The 20,672-nt window shown below is 44.2% G+C and overlaps 1 protein-coding gene across 1 annotated transcript in view; it reads left to right on the top strand.

The window, feature by feature from the left end:
- Positions 1-20,672, top strand: part of GLE1 (GLE1 RNA export mediator) — a 41,157-nt gene that overhangs the window by 14,905 nt on the left and 5,580 nt on the right. The window contains exons 4-12 of the mRNA XM_082621279.1: positions 2,158-2,306; positions 2,563-2,623; positions 2,858-3,112; positions 12,396-12,627; positions 13,225-13,337; positions 13,486-13,555; positions 19,103-19,245; positions 19,350-19,540; positions 20,022-20,151. Of these exons, the coding sequence (XP_082477405.1) occupies positions 2,158-2,306; positions 2,563-2,623; positions 2,858-3,112; positions 12,396-12,627; positions 13,225-13,337; positions 13,486-13,555; positions 19,103-19,245; positions 19,350-19,540; positions 20,022-20,151 (1,344 nt within the window). The remainder of the gene's footprint in view (positions 1-2,157; positions 2,307-2,562; positions 2,624-2,857; positions 3,113-12,395; positions 12,628-13,224; positions 13,338-13,485; positions 13,556-19,102; positions 19,246-19,349; positions 19,541-20,021; positions 20,152-20,672) is intronic.

Raw genomic sequence — 20,672 nt, 5'->3', positions numbered from 1 at the left:
GCAGCGAGTGGGGGCCACTCCTCGCTGCAGTGCACAGGCTTCTTATTGCAGTGGCCTCTCTTGTTGCAGAGTACGGGCTCTAGGTGTATGGGCTTCAGTAGCTGAGGCTCGAGGGCTCTAGAGCGCAGCAACAGCCGTGGTGCACAGGCTTAGTTGCTCCACGGCGTGTGGGATCTTCCTGGACCAGGGCTTGAACCGGTGTCCCCTTCTTTGGCAGGCAGATTCTTAACCACTTTGCTACCAGGGAAGCCCTACTAGAAGTGTTAAAATAACTTTTAAAATACAATAGCCTAATATCTTAATAATATATATTAACATGTCACCATGCCAGTGTATACAGCATGTCATCTTCCTTAAAGGCTGCAGAGTATTTTCTAGTATGACCTACTGTAATATATTTAACTATTTCCCTGTTAATTTAAATTGTTTCAAATTTATTGCCATTATCAACAGGGCTGTAATGAGCATCCTTGTACATATATCTTTTTTTAAAAAATAAATTTATTTATTTTATTTATTTTTGGCTGCGTTGGATCTTCGTTGTGGCACGTGGGCTTTTCATTGCAGTGGCTTCTCTTGTTGCTGAGCACGGGGGCTCTAGGCATGGGGGCTTCAGTAGTTGTGGCATGTGAGCTCAGTAGTTGTGGCTCGCGGGTTCTAGAGCATAGGCTCAGTAGTTGTGGTGCATGGGCTTGGTTGCTCCGTGGCATGTGGGATCTTCCCAGACCAGGGCTCAAACCCGTGTCCCCTGCATTGGCCAGCAGATTCTTAGCCACTGCGCCACCAGGGAAGTCCCCTTGTACATACATCTTTGCACACATATGCAAGTATTTCCTCAGGACAAATTCCTAAAATGGAATAGTGTCAAAGGATATATACACTTTAAATTTTGATAGTTAAAATGTCAAATTGCTCTTAAAAACCAAATGAGAGGGCTTCCCTGGTGGCGCAGTGGTTAAGAATCCGCCTGCCAATGCAGGGGACATGGGTTCGAGCCCTGGTCCATAAAGATCCCACAGGCCACGGAGCAACCAAGCCCGTGTGCCACAACTACTGAGCCTGTGCTGTAGAGCCTGCATGCCACAACTACTGAAGCCTGCGCACCTAGAGCCATGCTCCTCAACAAGAGAAGCCACTGCAATGAGAAGCCCACACACTGCAATGAAGAGTAGCCCCCGCTCGCAGCAACTGGAGAAAACCTGCACGCAGCAGTGAAGACCCAATGCAGCCAAAAATAAACAAATAAATAAATTTATTTTTAGAAAAAACAAATGAGAGTACTCTTGTGAATAATAAATGGAATACCTGATACCCTTAGGTATAAAGGAAAGGGACTTTCCTAAGTGAGGGTGGAGGAAAAGACTCTAGGCAGAGATAATAACTTGAGGGAAGGAGTGAGATAGGAGAGTGCATAGCATGTTTATGGAATTCGAATAAGGATTTCTTTAGATTACCCTGAAGCTCTCATAAGAATACACAGGATGGGGGCTTCCCTGGTGGCGTGGTGGTTGAGAGTCTGCCTGCTGATGCAGGAGACACCGGTTCGTGCCCCAGTCCGGGAAGATCCCACATGCCGGGGAGCGGCAGGGCCCGTGAGCCATGGCCGCTGAGCCTGCGCGTCCGGAGCCTGTGCTCTGCAATGGGAGAGGCCACAGCAGTGAGAGGCCCACGTGCCGCAAAAAAAAAAAAAAAAAAAAAAAAAGAATACACAGGATGGAAATTCCCTGGTGGTCCAGTGGTTACTGAACTCCACGCTTTCACTGACGAGGGCCCAGGTTCGATCTCCAGTCAAGGAGCTAAGATCCCACAAGCTGTAGAGTGTGGCCAAAAAAGAAAAAGAGTACAGTAAGCTTAAGGATGGAAGCTTAAACGTGCAGGGCTATTTGATACTATGTTGGTGAATACCCGTCCATTCTTAGCTTATACTGGAGTGACATAAACCATGTGGGGCAAATTGGCAAAGCTTTCCACAACAGCTGAGTTTAAGGATCAACCCAAAGCGGAGAGGTGACTCAAGCAAAGGTTCCAAGAAGTAGGCAGATGATTCCATGCCCTGAAGTATCTTTGATGGAGTTAAGGGCTGATGGGAGGCCATCCCATGGGGTAAATGAGCAGGGGGTAATGGAGCTCCGGAGAGCTGGTGCTGATCCTTTGCAGGAGGGCTTGAGGCACTGGCAGGAGGAGCAGGAGAGGCAGGCGCTGGCCCTCTCTGAGATGGCATCTGAGCAGCTGAAGCGCTTTGACGAGCGGAAGGAACTGAAGCATCACAAAGAATTCCAGGACTTACGGGAAGTGATGGAGAAGAGGTGAGTTCCCTGAATTACAACGGGAATGTCGGCATGGTCCACCGGAACTCTTTCCCTACATAAAACCCAAAGGGAAGGAGTTGAATTTCTTCTGAGTCCTTAAATATCAAAATAAAATAGCCGAAGAAGCTTGTAACCTAGAAAAATGACCAACCTTGGAAAGACGATCAATGCAACACAGAGAGGAGGCTTTTAGGACAGGTAGAACAATTTTAGGAAGCATCCCTGACTCTTCCTCCCTCCATTTTTCATTCAGCTCCAGAGAAGCCCTGGGGCAGCAAGAGAAGCTGAAAGCTGAGCATCATCACAGGGCGAAGGTCAGAGCTCGGGAGAGTCCGTGTGGGTGTTCAGTGTCTGAGTGACGTGCCTGAGGAGTCAGGTTCCAGCACAGTCACAGAGGACCTGGCCCCTGTCATGCCACTGTGTGGCTGACTTGGGGCAGTCCTTTTGTCACTCTGGGCCTCTCTGTGAAAATAGGTAGCCCACACAGGACTGGAAGAATGTAGACAGGGAAGGCCCAGGAGCCCTTAATTTGACCGCCCTTCCTGTAGATTCTCAACCTGAAGCTGCGGGAGGCGGAGCAGCAGCGCCTGAAGCAAGTGGAGCAGGAGCGGCTCCGGAAGGAAGAGGGCCAGGTCCGCCTGCGGAACCTCTACGCCCTGCAGGAGGAGGTGCTGCACCTCAGCCAGCAGCTGGACTCCGCCGACCAGCACAGAGACCTGCCCAGGGTTGACCTGTCTGCCTTCCGGACCCGAGGCAACCAGCTGTGTGGCCTCATCTCGGGGATCATCCGGGCCACTTCTGAGGTGAGGGGACTTCAGGAAGACTCTGTCTTTGAAATGAAGAACATTGAAAGCAAAATTGTTTTGTGATTTAAAACTAATACCTGCTTATTACCGCTTGTCATCCTCTTACCTAGAGATGACCACTGTTAGTGTTTTGTATTTCTTTTGGCCTGTGTGTGTGTGTGTGTGATGCCCACTCTAAATTGGGCTAATATAGATATAATTTCTTATCTTAGGTTAAAAAAAAATGTGTTTCTTCCAACTGCAAAATACTTTAGTTCATTCATTAATATCAACTGAATGCCTGCTATGCTTATGATAAAAATTAAAACCTAACAGAAATGTATATTGCATTTTTTCAGTTGATATGGTATTTTGAACACGTAATTCCTATAGTCATTGAAGTGGTAAAACCTGCAAGTATTGCCTTGACACATAATAGGTATTCAATAAATATTTGATGAACAGATGAAATCGGATACTTCCAACATGTAACCATACCAAAATTTATTGAAAAAACATGCCTATTGGTGAATATTTAAGTTTCCATATTTTCTCTATCATGAGTAACACTGCAGTGATATCACTTTGTGTATGTCTTATCTGTATTTTTGATTATTTCTTTGACGTAAATTCCTACAAATGGAATTACTTGGTCAAAGAACTTGAAGGTTTTTTTTTTTTTTTTTGGTTGCACCTGGTCTTAGTTGCGGCCTGCCGGCTCTTTAGCTGCAGCATATGGACTCCTTAGTTGCAGCTCGCTGGCTCCTTAGTTGTGGCATGCATGTGGGATCTAGTTCCCTCCCAGGGATCAAACCTGGGCCCCCTGCATTGGGAGTACAGAGTCTTATCCACTGAACCACTAGGGAAGTCCCAACTTTAAGGTTCTTGATTTGCATCCTAAAGTTGTACCAGTTCACACTTCTATGAATTGTATGTTCTTTTTTTTTCTTTAACTTTTTTTTTCCTTTTTTAAAATTTTTGGCCACGCTGCACAGCTTGCAGGATCTTATTTTAATTCCCCGACCAGGGATGGAATCCACACCCTCGGCAGTGAAAACATGGTGTCCTAACCACTGGACCACCAGAGAATTCCTAAATTCTATGTTCTTTGCCCTTTTTTCATATCTCTACCAGTTTGTGTTTTGAAAAATCAACTTATATGAGTTCTAAATATTAAGAACCTTAAGCATTTATCATATTTGAGGCAGAAATTTATAGTTTACTGTTACCTTTCAATTCTCTTTTTGGCTTTTGTTTACCCTTCTTTTTGTAAAATTTCAAACCTACACGGAAATGGAGAGAAGAGCATGATGTACCTTTTGGCACCCACTCCCCAGCTCCCTCAAGAATCCGCACATGGCAGTCTCATTTCATCTATGCTGCCACCTGCACCCCTTCCTCCAGATGGTTTTACAGTAAATCTCAAACATACTACTTCATCTGCAAAATAATTTAGTATGTATCTCTAAAAGATATAACTCTCTATTACATAACCGAAACACTAATATTGTACCTAAAAAACTAATAATTCATTTAATATGATCAGATATCTAGCCAGTGTTGAAATTTCTCCAGCTGTCTCAATAATTTTTTTTTTTTTTTTTACAATTGGTTGGAAAATTAACATCCATACAAAGTTCAACTTTTTGGTTTGCTATGTCTTACTTAAGTCTTTTAATGTTAAGACTCCCTTATCGGGCTTCCCTGGTGGCGCAGTGGTTGAGAGTCTGCCTGCCAATGCAGGGGACACGGGTTCGAACCCTGGTCTGGGAGGATCCCGCATGCCGCGGAGCGACTGGGCCCGTGAGCCATGACTACTGAGCCTGCGAGTCTGGAGCCTGTGCTCCGCAACGGGAGAGGCCGCGACAGTGAGAGGCCCGCGCAGCGCGATGAAGAGTGGCCCCCGCTCTCCGCAACTAGAGAAAGCCCTCGCACAGAAACGAAGACCCAACGCAGCCAAATAAATTAAAAAAAAAAAAAAAAAAAAAAAAAAAAAAGACTCCCTTATCTCTCTCTTTTTTCTTGCCATTGTTGAAGAATCTGGATCATTTGTTCTATAAAATTTCCTACATTCTGGAAAATTTCAATGCAATTGCTAACCCTAACCCTTGGATTTTTTTTTTTTGTAATGTCTGAAACATTTATATTAACATATTTCCATACAAATAACCCAAAGAAAGTTTAGTATTAGTTGTTTTTTGTTGGTTTGTTTGTTTATGCTGCAGGTTCTTATTAGTCATCAATTTTATACACATCAGTGTATACATATCAATCCCAGTCGCCCATTCAGCACACCACCATCCCCACCCCACCGCAGTTTCCCCCGCTTGGTGTCCATACGTTTGTTCTCTACATCTGTGTCTCAACTTCTGCCCTGCAAACCGGTTCATCTGTACCATTTTTCTAGGTTCCATATATATGCGTTAATATACGATATTTGTTTTTCTCTTTCTGACTTCACTCTGTATGACAGTCTCTAGATCCATCCACGTCTCAACAAATGACTCAATTTCGTTCCTTTTTATGGCTGAGTAATATTCCATTGTGTATATGTACCACATCTTCTTTATCCATTCATCTGTAAATGGGCATTTAGGTTGCTTCCATGACCTGGCTATTGTAAATTGTGCTGCAATGAACATTGCGGTGCATGTGTCTTTTTTTTTTTTTTTTTTTGCGGTATGCGGGCCTCTCACTGTTGTGGCCTCTCCCGTTGCGGAGCACGCTCTGCGGCCATGGCTCACGGGCCTAGCCACTCTGCGGCATGTGGGATCTTCCCGGACCGGGGCACGAACCCGTGTCCCCTGCATCGGCAGGCGGACTCTCAGCCACTGCGCCACCAGGGAAGCCTGCATGTGTCTTTTTGAATTATGGTTTTCTCTGGGTATATGCCCAGTAGTGGGATTGCTGGGTCATATGGTAATTCTATTTTTAGTTTTTTAAGGAACCTCCATACTGTTCTCCATAGTGGCTGTATCAGTTTACATTCCCACCAACAGTGCAAGAGGGTTCCCTTTTCTCCACACCCTCTCCAGCATCTGTTGTTTGTAGATTTTCTGATGATACCCATTCTAACTGGTGTGAGGTGATACCTCATTGTAGTTTTGATTTGCATTTCTCTAATAATTAGTGATGTTGAGCATCCTTTCATGTGTTTGTTGGCCATCTGTATGTCTTCTTTGGAGAAATGTCTATTTAGGTCTTCTGCCCATTTTTGGATTGGGTTGTTTGTTTCTTTAATATTGAGCTGCATGAGCTGTTTATATATTTTGGAGATTAATCCTTTGTCCGTTGATTCATTTGCAAATATTTTCTCCCATTCTGAGGGTTGTCTTTTCGTCTTGTTTATGGTTTCCTTTGCTGTGCAAAAGCTTTTAAGTTTCATTAGGTCCCACTTGTTTATTTTTGTTTTTATTGCCATTACTCTAGGAGGTGGATCAAAAAAGATCTTGCTGTGATTTATGTCAAAGGGTGTTCTTCCTATGTTTTCCTCTAAGAGTTTTATAGTGCCCGGTCTTACATTTAGGTCTTGAATCTATTTTTTTTTACATCTTTATTGGAGTATAATTGCCTAACAATGGTGTGTTAGTTTCTGCTTTATAACAAAATGAATCAGTTATACATATACATATGTTCCCACATCCCCTCCCTCTTGCGTCTCCCTTCCACCCTCCCTATCCCACCCCTCCAGGCGGTCACAAAGCACCGAGCTGATCTCCCTGTACTATGCGGCTGCTTCCCACTAGCTATCTACCTTACATTTGGTAGTGTATATATGTCCATGCCTCTCTTTCTCTTTGTCACAGCTTACCCTCCCCCCTCCCCATATCCTCAAGTCCATTCTCTAGTAGGTCTGTGTCTTTATTCCTGTCTTACCCCTAGGTTCTTCATGACATTTTTTTTCTTCTTAAATTCCATATATATGTGTTAGCATATGGTATTTGTCTTTCTCTTTCTGACTTACTTCACTCTGTATGACAGACTCTAGGTCTATCCACCTCATTACAAATAGCTCAATTTCGTTTCTTTTTATGGCTGAGTAATATTCCATTGTATATATGTGCCACATCTTCTTTATCCATTCATCTGATGATGGACATTTAGGTTGTTTCCACCTCCGACCTATTGTAAATAGGGCTGCTATGAACATTTTGGTACATGACTCTTTTTGAATTATGATTTTCTCAGGGTATATGCCCAGTAGTGGGATTGCTGGGTCATATGGTAGTTCTATTTGTAGTTTTTTAAGGAACCTCCATACTGTTCTCCATAGTGGCTGTACCAATTCACATTCCCACCAGCTGTGCAAGAGTGTTGTTCCCTTTTTTCCACAACCTCTCCAGCATTTATTGTTTCTAGGTTTTTGGATGATGGCCATTCTGACTGGTGTGAGATGATATCTCATTGTAGTTTTGATTTGCATTTCTCTAATGATTAAAGATGTTGAGCATTCCTTCATGTGTTTGTTGGCAGTCTGTATATCTTCTGTGGAGAAATGTCTATTTAGGTCTTCTGCCCATTTTTGGATTGGGTTGTTTGTTTTTTTGTTATTGAGCTGCATGAGCTGCTTATAAATTTTAGAGATTAATCCTTTGTCAGTTGCTTCATTTGCAAATATTTTCTCCCATTCTGAGGGTTGTCTTTTCGTCTTGTTTGTAGTTTCCTTTGCTGTGCAAAAGCTTTTAAGTTTCATTAGGTCCCACTTGTTTATTTTTGTTTTTATTGCCATTACTCTAGGAGGTGGATCAAAAAAGATCTTGCTGTGATTTATGTCAAAGAGTGTTCTTCCTATGTTTTCCTCTAAGAGTTTTATAGTGTCCAGTCTTACATTTAGGTCTCGAATCTATTTTGAGTTTATTTTTGTGTATGGTGTTAAGGAGTGTTCTAATTTCATTCTTTTACATGTAGCTGGCCAGTTTTCCCAGCACCACTTATTGAAGAGACTGTCTTTTCTCCATTGCATATCTTTCCTCCTTTGTCATAGATGAGTTAGCCATAGGTGTGTGGGTTTATCTCTGGGCTTTCTATCTTGTTCCATTGATCTATGTTTTTGTTTTTGAGCCAGTACCATATTGTCTTGATTACTGTAGCTTTGTAGTATAGTCTGAAGTCAGGGAGTCTGATTCCTCCAGCTCCGTTTTCTTCCCTCAAGACTGCTTTGGCTATTTGGGGTCTTTTGTGTCTCTGTACAAATTTTAAGATGATTTGTTCTAGTTCTATAAAAAATGCCATTGGTAATTTGATAAGGATTGCATTGAATCTGTAGATTGCTTTGGGTAGTATAATCATTTTCACAATATTGATTCTTCCAATCTAAGAACATGGTATTTCTCTCCATCTGTTGGTATCATCTTTAATTTCTTTCATCAGCGTCTTATAATTTTCTGCATACAGGTATTTTATCTGCCTAGGTAGGTTTATTCCTAGGTATTTTATTCTTTTTGTTTCAGTGGTAAATGGTTTCCATAATTTCTCTTTTAGATTTTTCATCATTAGTGTATAGGAATGCAAGAGATTTCTGTGCATTAAATTTGTATCCTGCAACTTTACCAAATTCGTTGATTAGCTCTAGTAGTTTTCTGGTGGCATTTTTAGGATTCTCTATGTATAGTATCATGTTATCTGCAGACAGTGACAGTTTTACTTCTTCTTTTCCAATTTGTATTCCTTTTATTTCTTTTTCTTCTCTGACTGCCGTGGCTAGAACTTCCAAAACTATGTTGAATCATAGTGGTGAGAGTGGACACCTTTGTCTTGTTCCTGATCTTATAGGAAATGCTTTCAGTTTTTCACCATTGAGAATGATGTTTGCTGTGGGTTTGTCATCTATGGCCTCTATTATGTTGAGGTAGGTTCCCTCTATGCCCACTTTCTGGAGAGTTTTTATCATAAATGGGTGTTGAATTTTGTCAGAAGCTTTTTCTGCATCTATTGAGGTGATCATATGGTTTTTATTCTTCAATTTGTTAATATGGTGTGTCACATTGATTGATTTGCATATACTGAAGAACCCTTGCATCCCTGGGATAAATCCCACTTGATCATGGTGTATGATCCTTTTAATGTGTTGTTGGATTCTGTTTGCTAGTATTTTTTTGTGGATTTTTGCATCTATATTCATCAGTGTTACTGGTCTGTAATTTTCTTTTTTTGTAGTATCTTTGTCTGGTTTTGGTATCAGGATGATGGTGGCCTCATAGAATGAGTTTGGGAGTGTTCCTTTCTCTGCAGTTTTTTGGAAGAGTTTGAGAAGGATAGGTGTTAGCTCTTCTCTAAATGTTTGATAGAATTCACCTGTGAAGCCATCTGGCCCTGAACTTTTGTTTGTTGGAAAATTTTTTTTTTTTTTTTTTTTTTTTTTTGCGGTCTGCGGGCCTCTCACTGTTGTGGCCTCTCCCGTTGCGGAGTACAGGCTCCGGATGCGCAGGCTCAGCGGCCATGGCTCACGGGCCCAGCCGCTCCGCGGCATATGGGATCCTCCCGGACCGGGGCACGAACCCGTATCCCCTACATCGGCAGGCGGACTCTCAACCACTGCGCCACCAGGGAGGCCCTGTTGGAAAATTTTTAATCACAGTTTTAATTTAATTACTTGTGATTGGTCTGTTCATATTTTCTGCTTCTTCCTGGTTCAGTCTTGGAAGGTTATACCTTTCTAAGAATTTGTCCATTTCTTCCAGGTTGTCCATTTTATTGGAAAAGAGTTGCTAGTAGTAGTCTCTTAAGATGCTTTTTATTTCTGCGGTGTCTGTTGTAACTTCTCCTTTTTCATTTCTAATTTTATTGATTTGAGTCCTCTCCCTCTTTTTCTTGATGAGTCTGGCTAATGGTTTATCAATTTTGTTTATCTTCTCAGAGAACCAGCTTTTAGTTTTGTTTGTTTGTTTGTTTGTTTTGCGGTATGCAGGCCTCTCACTGTTGTGGCCTCCCGTTGCGGAGCACAGGCTCCAGACGCGCAGGCTCAGCGGCCATGGCTCACGGGCCCAGCCGCTCCGCGGCATGTGGGATCTTCCCGGACCCGGGCACGAACCCGTGTCCCCTGCATCGGCAGGTGGACTCTGAACCACTGCGCCACCAGGGAAGCCCCAGCTTTTAGTTTTATTGATCTTTGCTATTGTTTTCTTTGTTTCTATTTCATTTATTTCTGCTCTGATCTTTATGATTTCTTTCCTTCTGCTAACTTTGGGTTTTGTTTGTTCTTCTTTCTCTAGTTCCTTTAGGTGTAAGGTTAGATTGTTTATTTGAGATTTTTCTTGTTTCTTGAGGTAGGCTTGTATAGCTATAAACTTCCCTCTTAGAACTGCTTTTGCTGCATCCCATAGGTTTTGGATCGTCGTGTTTTCATTGTCATTTGTCTCTAGGTATTTTTTGATTTCCTCTTTGATTTCTTCAGTGGTCTCTTAGTTATTTAGTAACGTATTGTTTAGCCTACATGTGTTTGTACTTTTTATGTTTTTTCCCCTGTAATTCATTTCTAATCTCATACCATTGTGGTCAGAAAAGATGCTTGATGTGATTTCAATTTTCTTAAATTTACTGAGGCTTAATTTGTGACCCAAGATGTGATCTATCCTGGAGAATGTTCAGTGCGCACTTGAGAAGAAAGTGTAATCTGCTGTTTTTGGATGGAATGTCCTATAAATATCAATTAAATCTATCTGGTCTGTTGTGTCATTTAATGCTTCTGTTTCCTTACTTGTTTTCACTTTGGATGATCTGTCCATTGGTGTAAGTGAGGTGTTAAAAGTCCCCCACTATTATTGTGTTACTGTCGATTTCCTGTTTTATAGCTGTTAGCAGTTGCCTTATGTATTGAGGTGCCCCTATGTTGGGTGCATATATAATTGTTATATCTTCTTCTTGGATTGATCCCTTGATCATTATGTAGTGTCCTTCCTTGTCTCTTGTAACACTCTTTATTTTAAAGTCTATTTTATCTGATATGAGTATAGCTACTCCAGCTTTCTTTTTTTTTTTTTTTGGCGGTACGCGGGCCTCTCACTGTTGTGGCCTCTCCTGTTGTGGAGCACAGGCTCCAGACGCGCAGGCTCAGCAGCCATGGCTCACGGGCCCAGCCGCTCCGTGGCATGTGGGATCTTCCCGGACCGGGGCACGAACCCATGTCCCCTGCATCGGCAGGCGGACTCTCAACCACTGCGCCACCAGGGAAGCCCCCTTATGACATTTTTGGTGTAAGAATGCTTTGGGTTTTTTCCCCTCACTTAATCCACCTGGAATTTATTTGATGGTTGGTGGGAGATAAAATATGTGAAATGTTATGCTGTAAAATATTCACACTATTTTATTACCACTTTCCCTCCTGATTTGTAAATATCTCTTATCACACTACACAGTATCCTAGGAGCTCTTTCTCAGTATTGCTTTTTTAAATTTTTATTTTATATTGGAGCAGAGTTGACTAACAATGTTGTGTTAGCTTCCGGTGTACAGCAAAGTGATTCAGTTATACATATACATGTGTCTATTCAGTATTTTTTTCTGTTTCCTTGATGATGTGTTTTTATTCTTATATCAGGATCATTCTAATTTAATTGAATTATAGCTTTATAATACATTTTAGTACCTAGAAGACAAAACTTATCATGAATATCCTGTAGAATTTTTTTGTTGCTGTTGTTTTACTATCTGGCACAAGTTGGTTTAATATAAGAGTTCAGGGACTTCCCTGGTGGCACAGTGGTTAAGAACCTGCCTGCTAATGCAGGGGACACAGGTTCAAGCTCTGGTGCGGGAAGATACCACATGCCGTGGAGCAACTAAGCCCGTGCACAACAACTGCTGAGCGTGCGCTCTAGAGCCCGAGAGCCACAACTGCTGAGCCCACGTGCCACAACTACTGAAGCCTGCGCGCCTAGAGCCCGTGCTCCACAACAAGAGAAGCCACTACAACGAGAAGCCCACGCACCACAAGGAAGAGTAGCCCCCGCTCACCACAACTAGAGAAAGCCCGCGCGCAGCAACGAAGACCCAACGCAGCCAAAAAATAAATAATTAAATTAAATAAAATAAAAAAGAATTGGCTACCATCTTTAAAAAAAAAAGTTATTCCAGCCAGTGTTGGTGAGAATATTGAAAAATCTCTCTGTCGATCCTGTGGATGTGATGGTAAATCGGTATTACCTTTAAGAGAACAGGAAAGCAGTAGGTATCAAAGTGTTGAATGTGGGTACTCCACTGGCACAATTCCAGTTTAGGAATGTGTGGACTTGTGTGAGGTATGATTCAGCACCTCAGGTACCTAAGAAAGAACCACTAAGCTCTGCCTCTGACTCTGTGACAGAACGGCTTTCCCACAGCAGAGGAGCAAGCTGTGGCTGAGAGAGCGCTGCAGGAAATGCGGGACCTCCTTGTGAACTTGCAGCAGGAAATCGCCAGGGCCTGTGAGGACAAGAGGAGGCAGGATGAAGAGGAGGCCCAGGTAAAGCGGCAAGAGTCACAGGTGCAGCAGGGGCCAGAGGTCCACAAAGAGCCCCCAGCTTCCAGGCAGGGCCCAGCAGGGAAACTGAATGAAGGTAGGTCTTGGTGTGGAAATGGTCCTTCAACTTGATGTGTAAAAGTTTCATAATGGGGAAAGAAACAAGAACGTGTTTTGAATATTATATTTAAGCTACAGGACAATTTACCAGAACTTTTAAATAATGTAAAAGTCAGTACTTTCAGTGAATTACATTTAGTTTTCGTTGATGTGAAGCCTGACGTCAGATTCCAACATTTGCCATGAGGACTTGAAATTCTGTATAATTCTAGTAGATGTATTATTCCAAATATTACTGCTACTGAGTATTTTAAATAAGTATGTATAGAATATATGTTTATTGAATACATAAGAGCATCGATATAGCATAGTGGTTCAGAATGCTGCCTTTGGAGCCAGATCAGTGCGAATCTAGTTTTTGTACTTCCTGGCAACGTGACTTTGGCAAGTTACGTAACCTTTCCATGACTGTTTCCTTATCTGTAACATGAAGATAATAATAGAATCTACCTCATAGGATTATTATAACAGTGAAAGCAGTTAATACATATATAAGGTGATTAGAACAGTATCTGGCTCGTATTAAATGTTTAATAAATTCTCCTATTATGAAAGCCTTTCTTTCATTCCTCAGACCTCCAGGTGAAGGCGCAAGATAGTACAATGCAGTGGTACCAGCAGCTGCAGGAGGCCTCCAGTCAGTGTGTGTTGGCCTTTGAGGGGCTGAGCAACAGCAAAGATATTCAGGTAGGAGGGGTGGGAGTTGGGAATTCTCTGGGCTGCATGGTGCCGCCCACAGCCTCGTGTCCCAGAGGAATGTAGCTAGCGTGTCACATTCCTGAACCCTAAGGGCATCTTCAGAACACTCTGCCTTCTCACTGCTCCGTTCTGACAGGACAAAAGGATCAAGATGGACCTCCAGAAGGCTGCCACCACTCCAGTGAGCCAAATCTCCACCATTGCAGGTTGGTCAGAGGAATTAAGAACACAGCCCTTCACTTCATTGTACAAGTATTTTTTGAGATTCCAAATCCACTTATCTGTAAGGTTCCTATAAATAGAATGTGTTTCAATAAATGTGGACCGCTGGATTAGGTATATAAGCAATATGCATATAGCTTACCCTCCTTTGTTTTCTCTCAACATGTAGAAGGTAATCATTATGTGTTTGTTGACACATTTAAAAAAAAATAAGCTATATATTAATAGTAGATTATCAGGGACTTCCCTGGTGGCGCAGTGGTTAAGAATCTGCCTGCCAGGGGCTTCCCTGGTGGTGCAGTGGTTAAGAATCTGCCTGCCAATGCAGGGGACATGGGTTCGAGTCCTTGCCCGGGAAGATCCCACATGCTGCGGAGCAGCTAAGCGCATGCGCCACAGCTACTGAGCCTGTGCTCAAGAGCCCGCAAGCCACAACTACTGAGCACAGTGCCACAACTACTGAAGCCTGCGTGCCTAGAGCCCGTGCTCCGCAACAAGAGAAGCCACTGTGGGCTTCCCTGGTGGCACAATGGTTGAGAGTCCGCCTGCCGATGCAGGGGACACGGGTTCGTGCCCCGGTCTGGGAAGATCCCACATGCCGCGGAGCGGCTGGGCCCGTGAGCCGTGGCCGCTGAGCCTGCGTGTCTGGAGCCTGTGCTCTGCAACGGGAGAGGCCACAACAGTGAGAGGCCCATGTACCACAAAAAAAAAAAAAAAAAAAAAAAAGAGAGAAGCCACCACAATGAGAAACCCTTGCACCACAACAAAAATTAGCCCCTGCTTGCCGCAACTAGAGAAAGCCTGCGTGCAGCAACGAAGACCCAACACAGCCAAAAATAAAAACAAAGTAATTAATTAAAAAAAAAAAAAGAATCCGCCTGCCAATGCAGGGGACACAGGTTCAATCCCTGGTCCAGGAAGATCCCACATGCTGCAGAGTAACTAAGCCTGTGCGCCACAACTGCTGAGCCCATGTGCTGCAACTACTGAAGCCCGCATGCCTAGAGCCCATGCTCCACAAGAGAAGCCACCGCAATGAGAAGCCCGTGCACTGCAACAAAGAGTAACCCCCACTCACTGCAACTAAAGAAAGCCTGTGCGCAGCAATGAAGACCCAAGGCAGCCAAAAAGAAAAAAAAGTGAATTGTTTAGGAAGGCTCTTACCTAAGGTTAGAAGTTATTGCAGAAAGCACCCCTAAGAGAACCTAGGATGTGACTTGTATTCTTTGCTTTTTGTCCTACAACATTAGCTTTTCCAGACTCAAAGCCTGCTTGTTAACACTTGAGAACGCTTTCCTTTTCTCTCCAGAGACTGAGATTTAGAGAGGAAGAACCAGACAGGGGAAAGCCCTTTTTCCTCTTCTTTAGAAACAGAGGTTCATTTTCACAGAGCTCAGATGTGGAAGCCTCCACAGTACAGACTGTGCTGCCCAGTGGCTGGGGAGCACATGCAGCGGGCAAGCTGCTCTGACTCAGCCTGGGTCCCAGTTCCCTTGAGTAACTTGTTGCCCAGAAAGCATAAGCAGTTGTAGTTCCTGCCCTTGAGAGGCTACATGACAGAACTTCCATATCACATGGCTGCCTGGAATTCCTTCTGGAACAGGGCAAGGTCTAAATAAGTAAACACATATCACTTTCTAGAATTGAAAGTGCCATTTCCTTTGATAGCCAAGGCAACGGGGGCAAGGTTGACCGAACAGCCGTTCCACACCTTCGCTGCTCTCCTCAGGCTCATCCTCAAGTCTTTACCCCTCAGTTGACCGCAGGCAGCCCTGCCTGCTCCTTCATCAGGAAAATTTGAGATGCCAGGTGTGAGATCCTCAGATGCACCCCCTTCCACCGATATGCAGCTGTATTCACCTCTTTGTCTCCTGCTTCTAAAGATGCGGTACCTTTCCGGCCCACACTTACCCTTCTGCCTGAGCCTTGAACGAGGCTCAGGAGCCTCATTCTCATCCCCTCCCATCTCCTTCAAGAGAGATCGCTCCTGTTTTCTGCAACATTACTCCCTTTTACAGGCTCCCTTCCCTTTAAACATGCCTGTCACTCACATTCTAAAATCTGTTTCTTTTGATTCTGTGTCTTCTCAGTATTTTCTAATTTTCTTGTTGCCTTTTGGTTAATTAATTTATTTTTGGCTGCATTGGGTCTTCGTTGCTGTGTGCAGGCTTTCTCTAGTTGCAGCAAGCTATTCTTGGTTGAGGTGCGTGGGCTTCTCATTGTGGTGGCTTCTCGTTGCAGAGCATGGGCTCTAGGCACGCGGGCTTCAGTAGTTGTGGCTCATGGGCTCAGTAGTTGTGGCGCACAGGCTTAGTTGCTCCACAGCATGTGGGATCTTCCCGGACCAGGGCTCGAACCCATGTCCCCTGCATTGGCAGGCAGATTCTCAACCACTGCGCCACCAGGGAAGCCCCCATGTTGCCTTTTGGTACCGTTGATTATTCCCTCCATCACCTCTACTCCTCTGGCTTCCGCAGCAGCATTAATTTCCAGCTTCTCCTCCTCCCTCTCTTTCTCCTTTGGGGGTTCCTCAGTCTCCTGCCCCCACACCAGTGGTAAGTGTGTCCTCAGGGATGTGCTTCTACCCCTAAGTTCTTCTCATTCTAAAGACCCCCCATGGCATCAGACTTGACCTCTGCACACATGACACCCAGCTCGGTCTCTGGGTCATTCCTTTCCTTTGAGCTTCAGGTTCCCTCGCTCCAGCTACCCGAGGGGCAGCTCTGCCTAGATGCCCCTCAGCTTTGTCAGGTTTAGAATGTTCCGATATGAACTCATCATCTTCCTCTTGCCTGCCTTTTCTCCTGTTCGCTCTAAGTAATCAATAGCACCTTATCTACTCGGTCACCTTAGTTGAAACCGGCAAGTCATCCCCCTGACTGCATTCTCTAGTTCATTCTCTATATCTGATTAGACTCTAGTTTTGCCATTCTTCATTTTCCTGCCTATTCTGTAACTATGTCCCTTTGTCTCCATCATTATTGTAAGCACTTTAAGAGCTTACAACCCAGTCAGACACGAACATTTTCTAGAGTTAGTGCCCAGTAAATGTTGAATGACTGAGAGAGAGGTGACCTAATTACTGCCTCTTGAAAGGTGGGTGTCCATGAGTAGTTAGATTCGGAGCAGAATTTAAAGAAGGATATGGTGCCGTTGTGGCATATGGGATGTGGGAGGCCATATCAGGCATAGGGTTGGGACCTATTTTCCTAACTGGAGAGCCACGGGGAGTGGGGCCAGCTGGGGATTTGGCCAATGGAGCCCTTTGAAACCGTCAGTCAAGTAATAGTAGGGTATGACTTAGCAGGAAGGTGAGCTGAGTAAACTTGTGTGGAAATGTATATATTTTAATATCTCAGTAAGGTTACAGTCTCTGCTTCTGTTTTTCTGGGATTATTAGCCTTGAGGTTTCTGTGGTATCTCATTATTTAATTCTTGGTTTCTTCCTGCTTCTCTTACTTCCTAAGAAATGTGCTGCCCCTCTCTCCCCTTCTTTTTTTTTTTTTTTTTTTTTGCTGTACGCGGGCCTCTCACTGTTGTGACCTCTCCCGTTGCGGAGCACAGGCTCCGCAGCCATGGCTTACGGGCCCAGCCGCTCCGCGGCATGTGGGATCTTCCCGGACCGGGGCACGAACCCATGTCCCCTGCATCGGCAGGTGGACTCTCAACCACTGCGCCACCAAGGAAGCCCTCTCACCTTTTTTAATGGAACTGAATCAGTGGTTTGGGGAGGACATTTCTGAGATTTTAAAATATTTCTTAAAGTGATTAGGAATTTGGCAGGGTACTTCTAAACTGGAGATGCTGTATTTGTTCAAACGTTGATTTTAAATAATGGAAACTAATTCAGATCTACTTAAGCAAATAAAAAAAAAGAAAAAAGAAAGAAAAGTAAAAAGAAAGGAAAGAAAAAGTGGGTGGGGTAGGGGGGTTTCTTCTAAAGATAAAGCAGTTTCGGAACTTCCCTGGTGGTCCAGTGGGTAAGACACTGTGCTCCCAATGCTGGGGGACTGGGTTCGATCCCTGGTTGGGGAACTAGATCCCGCATGCATGCCACAACTAAGAGTCTGCATGCTGAAACTAAGAAGTCCACACGCCGTAACTAAAAAAAAAGATCCTGCATGCCACATGGAAGATCCCACGTACAGCAACTAAGACCTGGCGCAGCCTAGATAGATAGATAGATAGATAGATAAGCAGTTTCACAGACCCTATGGCAGGAATGGAGCTGGATCTCAGGAGCCAGAAATTTTAGGACCCTTTTCTCTCTCCTCTTGGCTTCCCTCTGTCCACGTCCATTCTGATTTTGTAGACTGCTGTTCTTTGGTCCACATAGCAGGGCAGCCCCACTGCTTACATGTGTACGTGTCACAGGAGTGGCCACTTCAAGGAATTGACTCTGTCAGCTGGCTGATCAGCTCAGCGTGACTAGTCCTAACCTAACTAGCCAGTGTGGAAGATGGGGCACACAGGATCTGTAATACAAATGTAGCTTCTGTGTTGCTGATGATGGAGGAAGGCAGGTCCGAGAGAAGGGGGGGGGCTTCCCTGGTGGCGCAGTGGTTAAGAATCCGCCTGCTAATGCAGGGGACACGGATTCAAGCCCTGGTCCGGGAAGATCCCACATGCCGCGGAGCAACTAAGCCCGTGTGCCACAACTACTCAGCCTGTGCTCTAGAGCCTGCGAGCCACAACTACTGAGCCCACGTGCTGCAACTACTGAAGCCCGTGCGCCTAGAGCCCGTGCTCTGCAATAAGAGAAGCCACCGCAATGAGAAGCCCGCGCACTGCAACGAAGAGTAGCCCCCGCTCGCCACAACCAGAGAAAGCCCGTGCGCAGCAACAAAGACCCAACGCAGCCTAAATAAATAAATAAAATAATTTATAAAAAAAAAAAAAGAGGGCCTCCCTGGTGGCGCAGTGGTTGAGAGTCCGCCTGCCGATGCAGGGGATACGGGTTCGTGCCCCGGTCTGGGAGGATCCCATATGCCGCGGAGCGGCTGGGCCCGTGGGCCGTGGCCGCTGGGCCTGTGCGTCCGGAGCCTGTGCTCCGCAACGGGAGAGGCCACAACAGTGAGAGGCCCGCATACCGCAAAAAGAAAAAAAAAAAAAAAAAAAAGAGAGAGAGAGAAGGGGGGAATCACTGTGAGTTGGGGAAGATCCTTTAGAAGGTTTTCCCTAGAGTTGCAAATGACTTCTCTAGGGACATCAGCCACACCCGTGGCATCTGTAACAATTCAACACCTATTTCTATACCACTGTTCATCTCTCGGCTGTGTCAGTTTCAGAATTAGTTCACTGTGCAAATAAGGAATTCCTTCGAAATAGTACCACGCTTTGTGTACTTTCTCATCCCCCACATCATGGATTTGATTGTCATACATTTTTCCGCATCTGTATTTTGGCTTTAGGCTCTGACCTTCTGTAGGCCTGCACAGCTGGGTTTGTATAGAGGATTTGTTACTGCAGTGATGAAAAAAATAGATTGACTGCAGTTGTATCTTTTCACTAACTTTGTCTTTCATACCCAGGCTCAAAGCTGAAGGAGATCTTTGACAAGATCCACAGCTTACTCTCTGGAAAACCCGTTCAGACTGCTGGGCGCTCTGTGTCCGTCACACTTAACCCACAGGGCCTGGACTTTGTCCAGTACAAACTGGCAGAGAAATTTGTGGTGAGGAACCTTGTTGCCAAAGGTATGGGAAGAAGAGGCTGGTGCACAACCTTTAAACCTTTCTCGAGTATTAACTTAAAATCACCCCCTCTCTGTGCTCCCAGAGACAAGGGGAGTTGGAAGTGGCCTCCCATCGTGAAGCAGCGTTCCCCATCGCAGTCGTGGCGTCCGGGATCTGGGAGCTCCACCCCAAAGTGGGGGACCTCATCCTTGCTCATCTGCACAAGAACTGTCCTTACTCTGTTCCTTTCTATCCAGCTTTCAAAGAGGGAATGGCTTTGGAAGATTATCAGAGGTGAAGTTGTTCTTCTCCTTACTCACTATCCCTAGAGTGATGAATGAAATAGAAATAGAACTGGGATTTGTTTCCTCTCCTCAGAACGTCTCTTATGTACCTTGAACATTCTATCAGAGAATACAGTGTCTTTCATGCAAACTGGATGGCTTTAGAATACTGGATTTAGAATCCAGGGGTCTTAGAATTTTATCCCTGCTTTGTCCTTTAATAGATTTGCAAAAATGGGGAAATCATTTAATCTCTTTAAACATTATTTTCATGATCTGTAAATGGGGGTAATGATATCCATTACCTCCTGGGAATTTACCTCTCAGGGTTTATATGATGCACAGATTTGGTAATAGATGTGAGTAGCATGTAAAAATATATTAATAATAATGCTAAATGTAATAATAATATATTGTTACTTTTAGCCATAAAAAGTAATTGGTCACCCTCACTTTGGCCTTGTCACATTGAATATTTTCTTCCCACATAGGATGCTTGGCTACCAAGTGACGGATTCCAGAGTAGAACAGCAAGACAGCTTTCTAAAACGCATGTCTGGGATGATCCGTCTCTACGCTGCCATCATCCAGCTCCGGTGGCCGTATGGAAACCGACAAGAGGTAGTAGAAGCGGCTTAGTATCGATAATGAGAGGTTGGACCAGAGTCCACGTTAGTGTATCTTACCTGCAGGAAATATTGACCTTTCAGAGAGGCAGTCCAGTCACATGATAAGTTAAAGACTATTGCCGCTTCATAGGTACTCTTCAGAGAAATTGATGTTGATTATTAGGAAACTTTTGGATCAGCAGAGTTATTTGCTCAGAGACTAATTGGTGCCCTAGAGGCCATCTAGGTCACGTACCTTACTTCACAGATGGACAGACGGAGGAGGCTTAGCAAGCTGTAGTGATACACACTTGTCAATGACAGAGCCACGGCCTGGGGCCAGGGCTTTGACCTGCCAGCCCAGTTCTTTTTTCAAGGAATGGAGATTAGAGGGTTGGAGAAGTTGATGGACTTGGAAACCTAAAGAGAAAGGAATATAGGTTGACTGAATCCAAGAAGTTTTTATTGTGCACCTGCTATGTCCCAGGTTCTGTGCTAAAGATACCAAGAATAATAAATAAAATGTCTGAGAGT

This window comes from Mesoplodon mirus, assembly GCF_964341445.2.
Source record: "Mesoplodon mirus genome assembly, chromosome: 1".
NCBI lineage: Eukaryota > Metazoa > Chordata > Mammalia > Artiodactyla > Ziphiidae > Mesoplodon > Mesoplodon mirus.
Note: the sequence above shows the minus strand (reverse complement) of the source record. Positions and strands in the feature narration are given on the sequence as shown.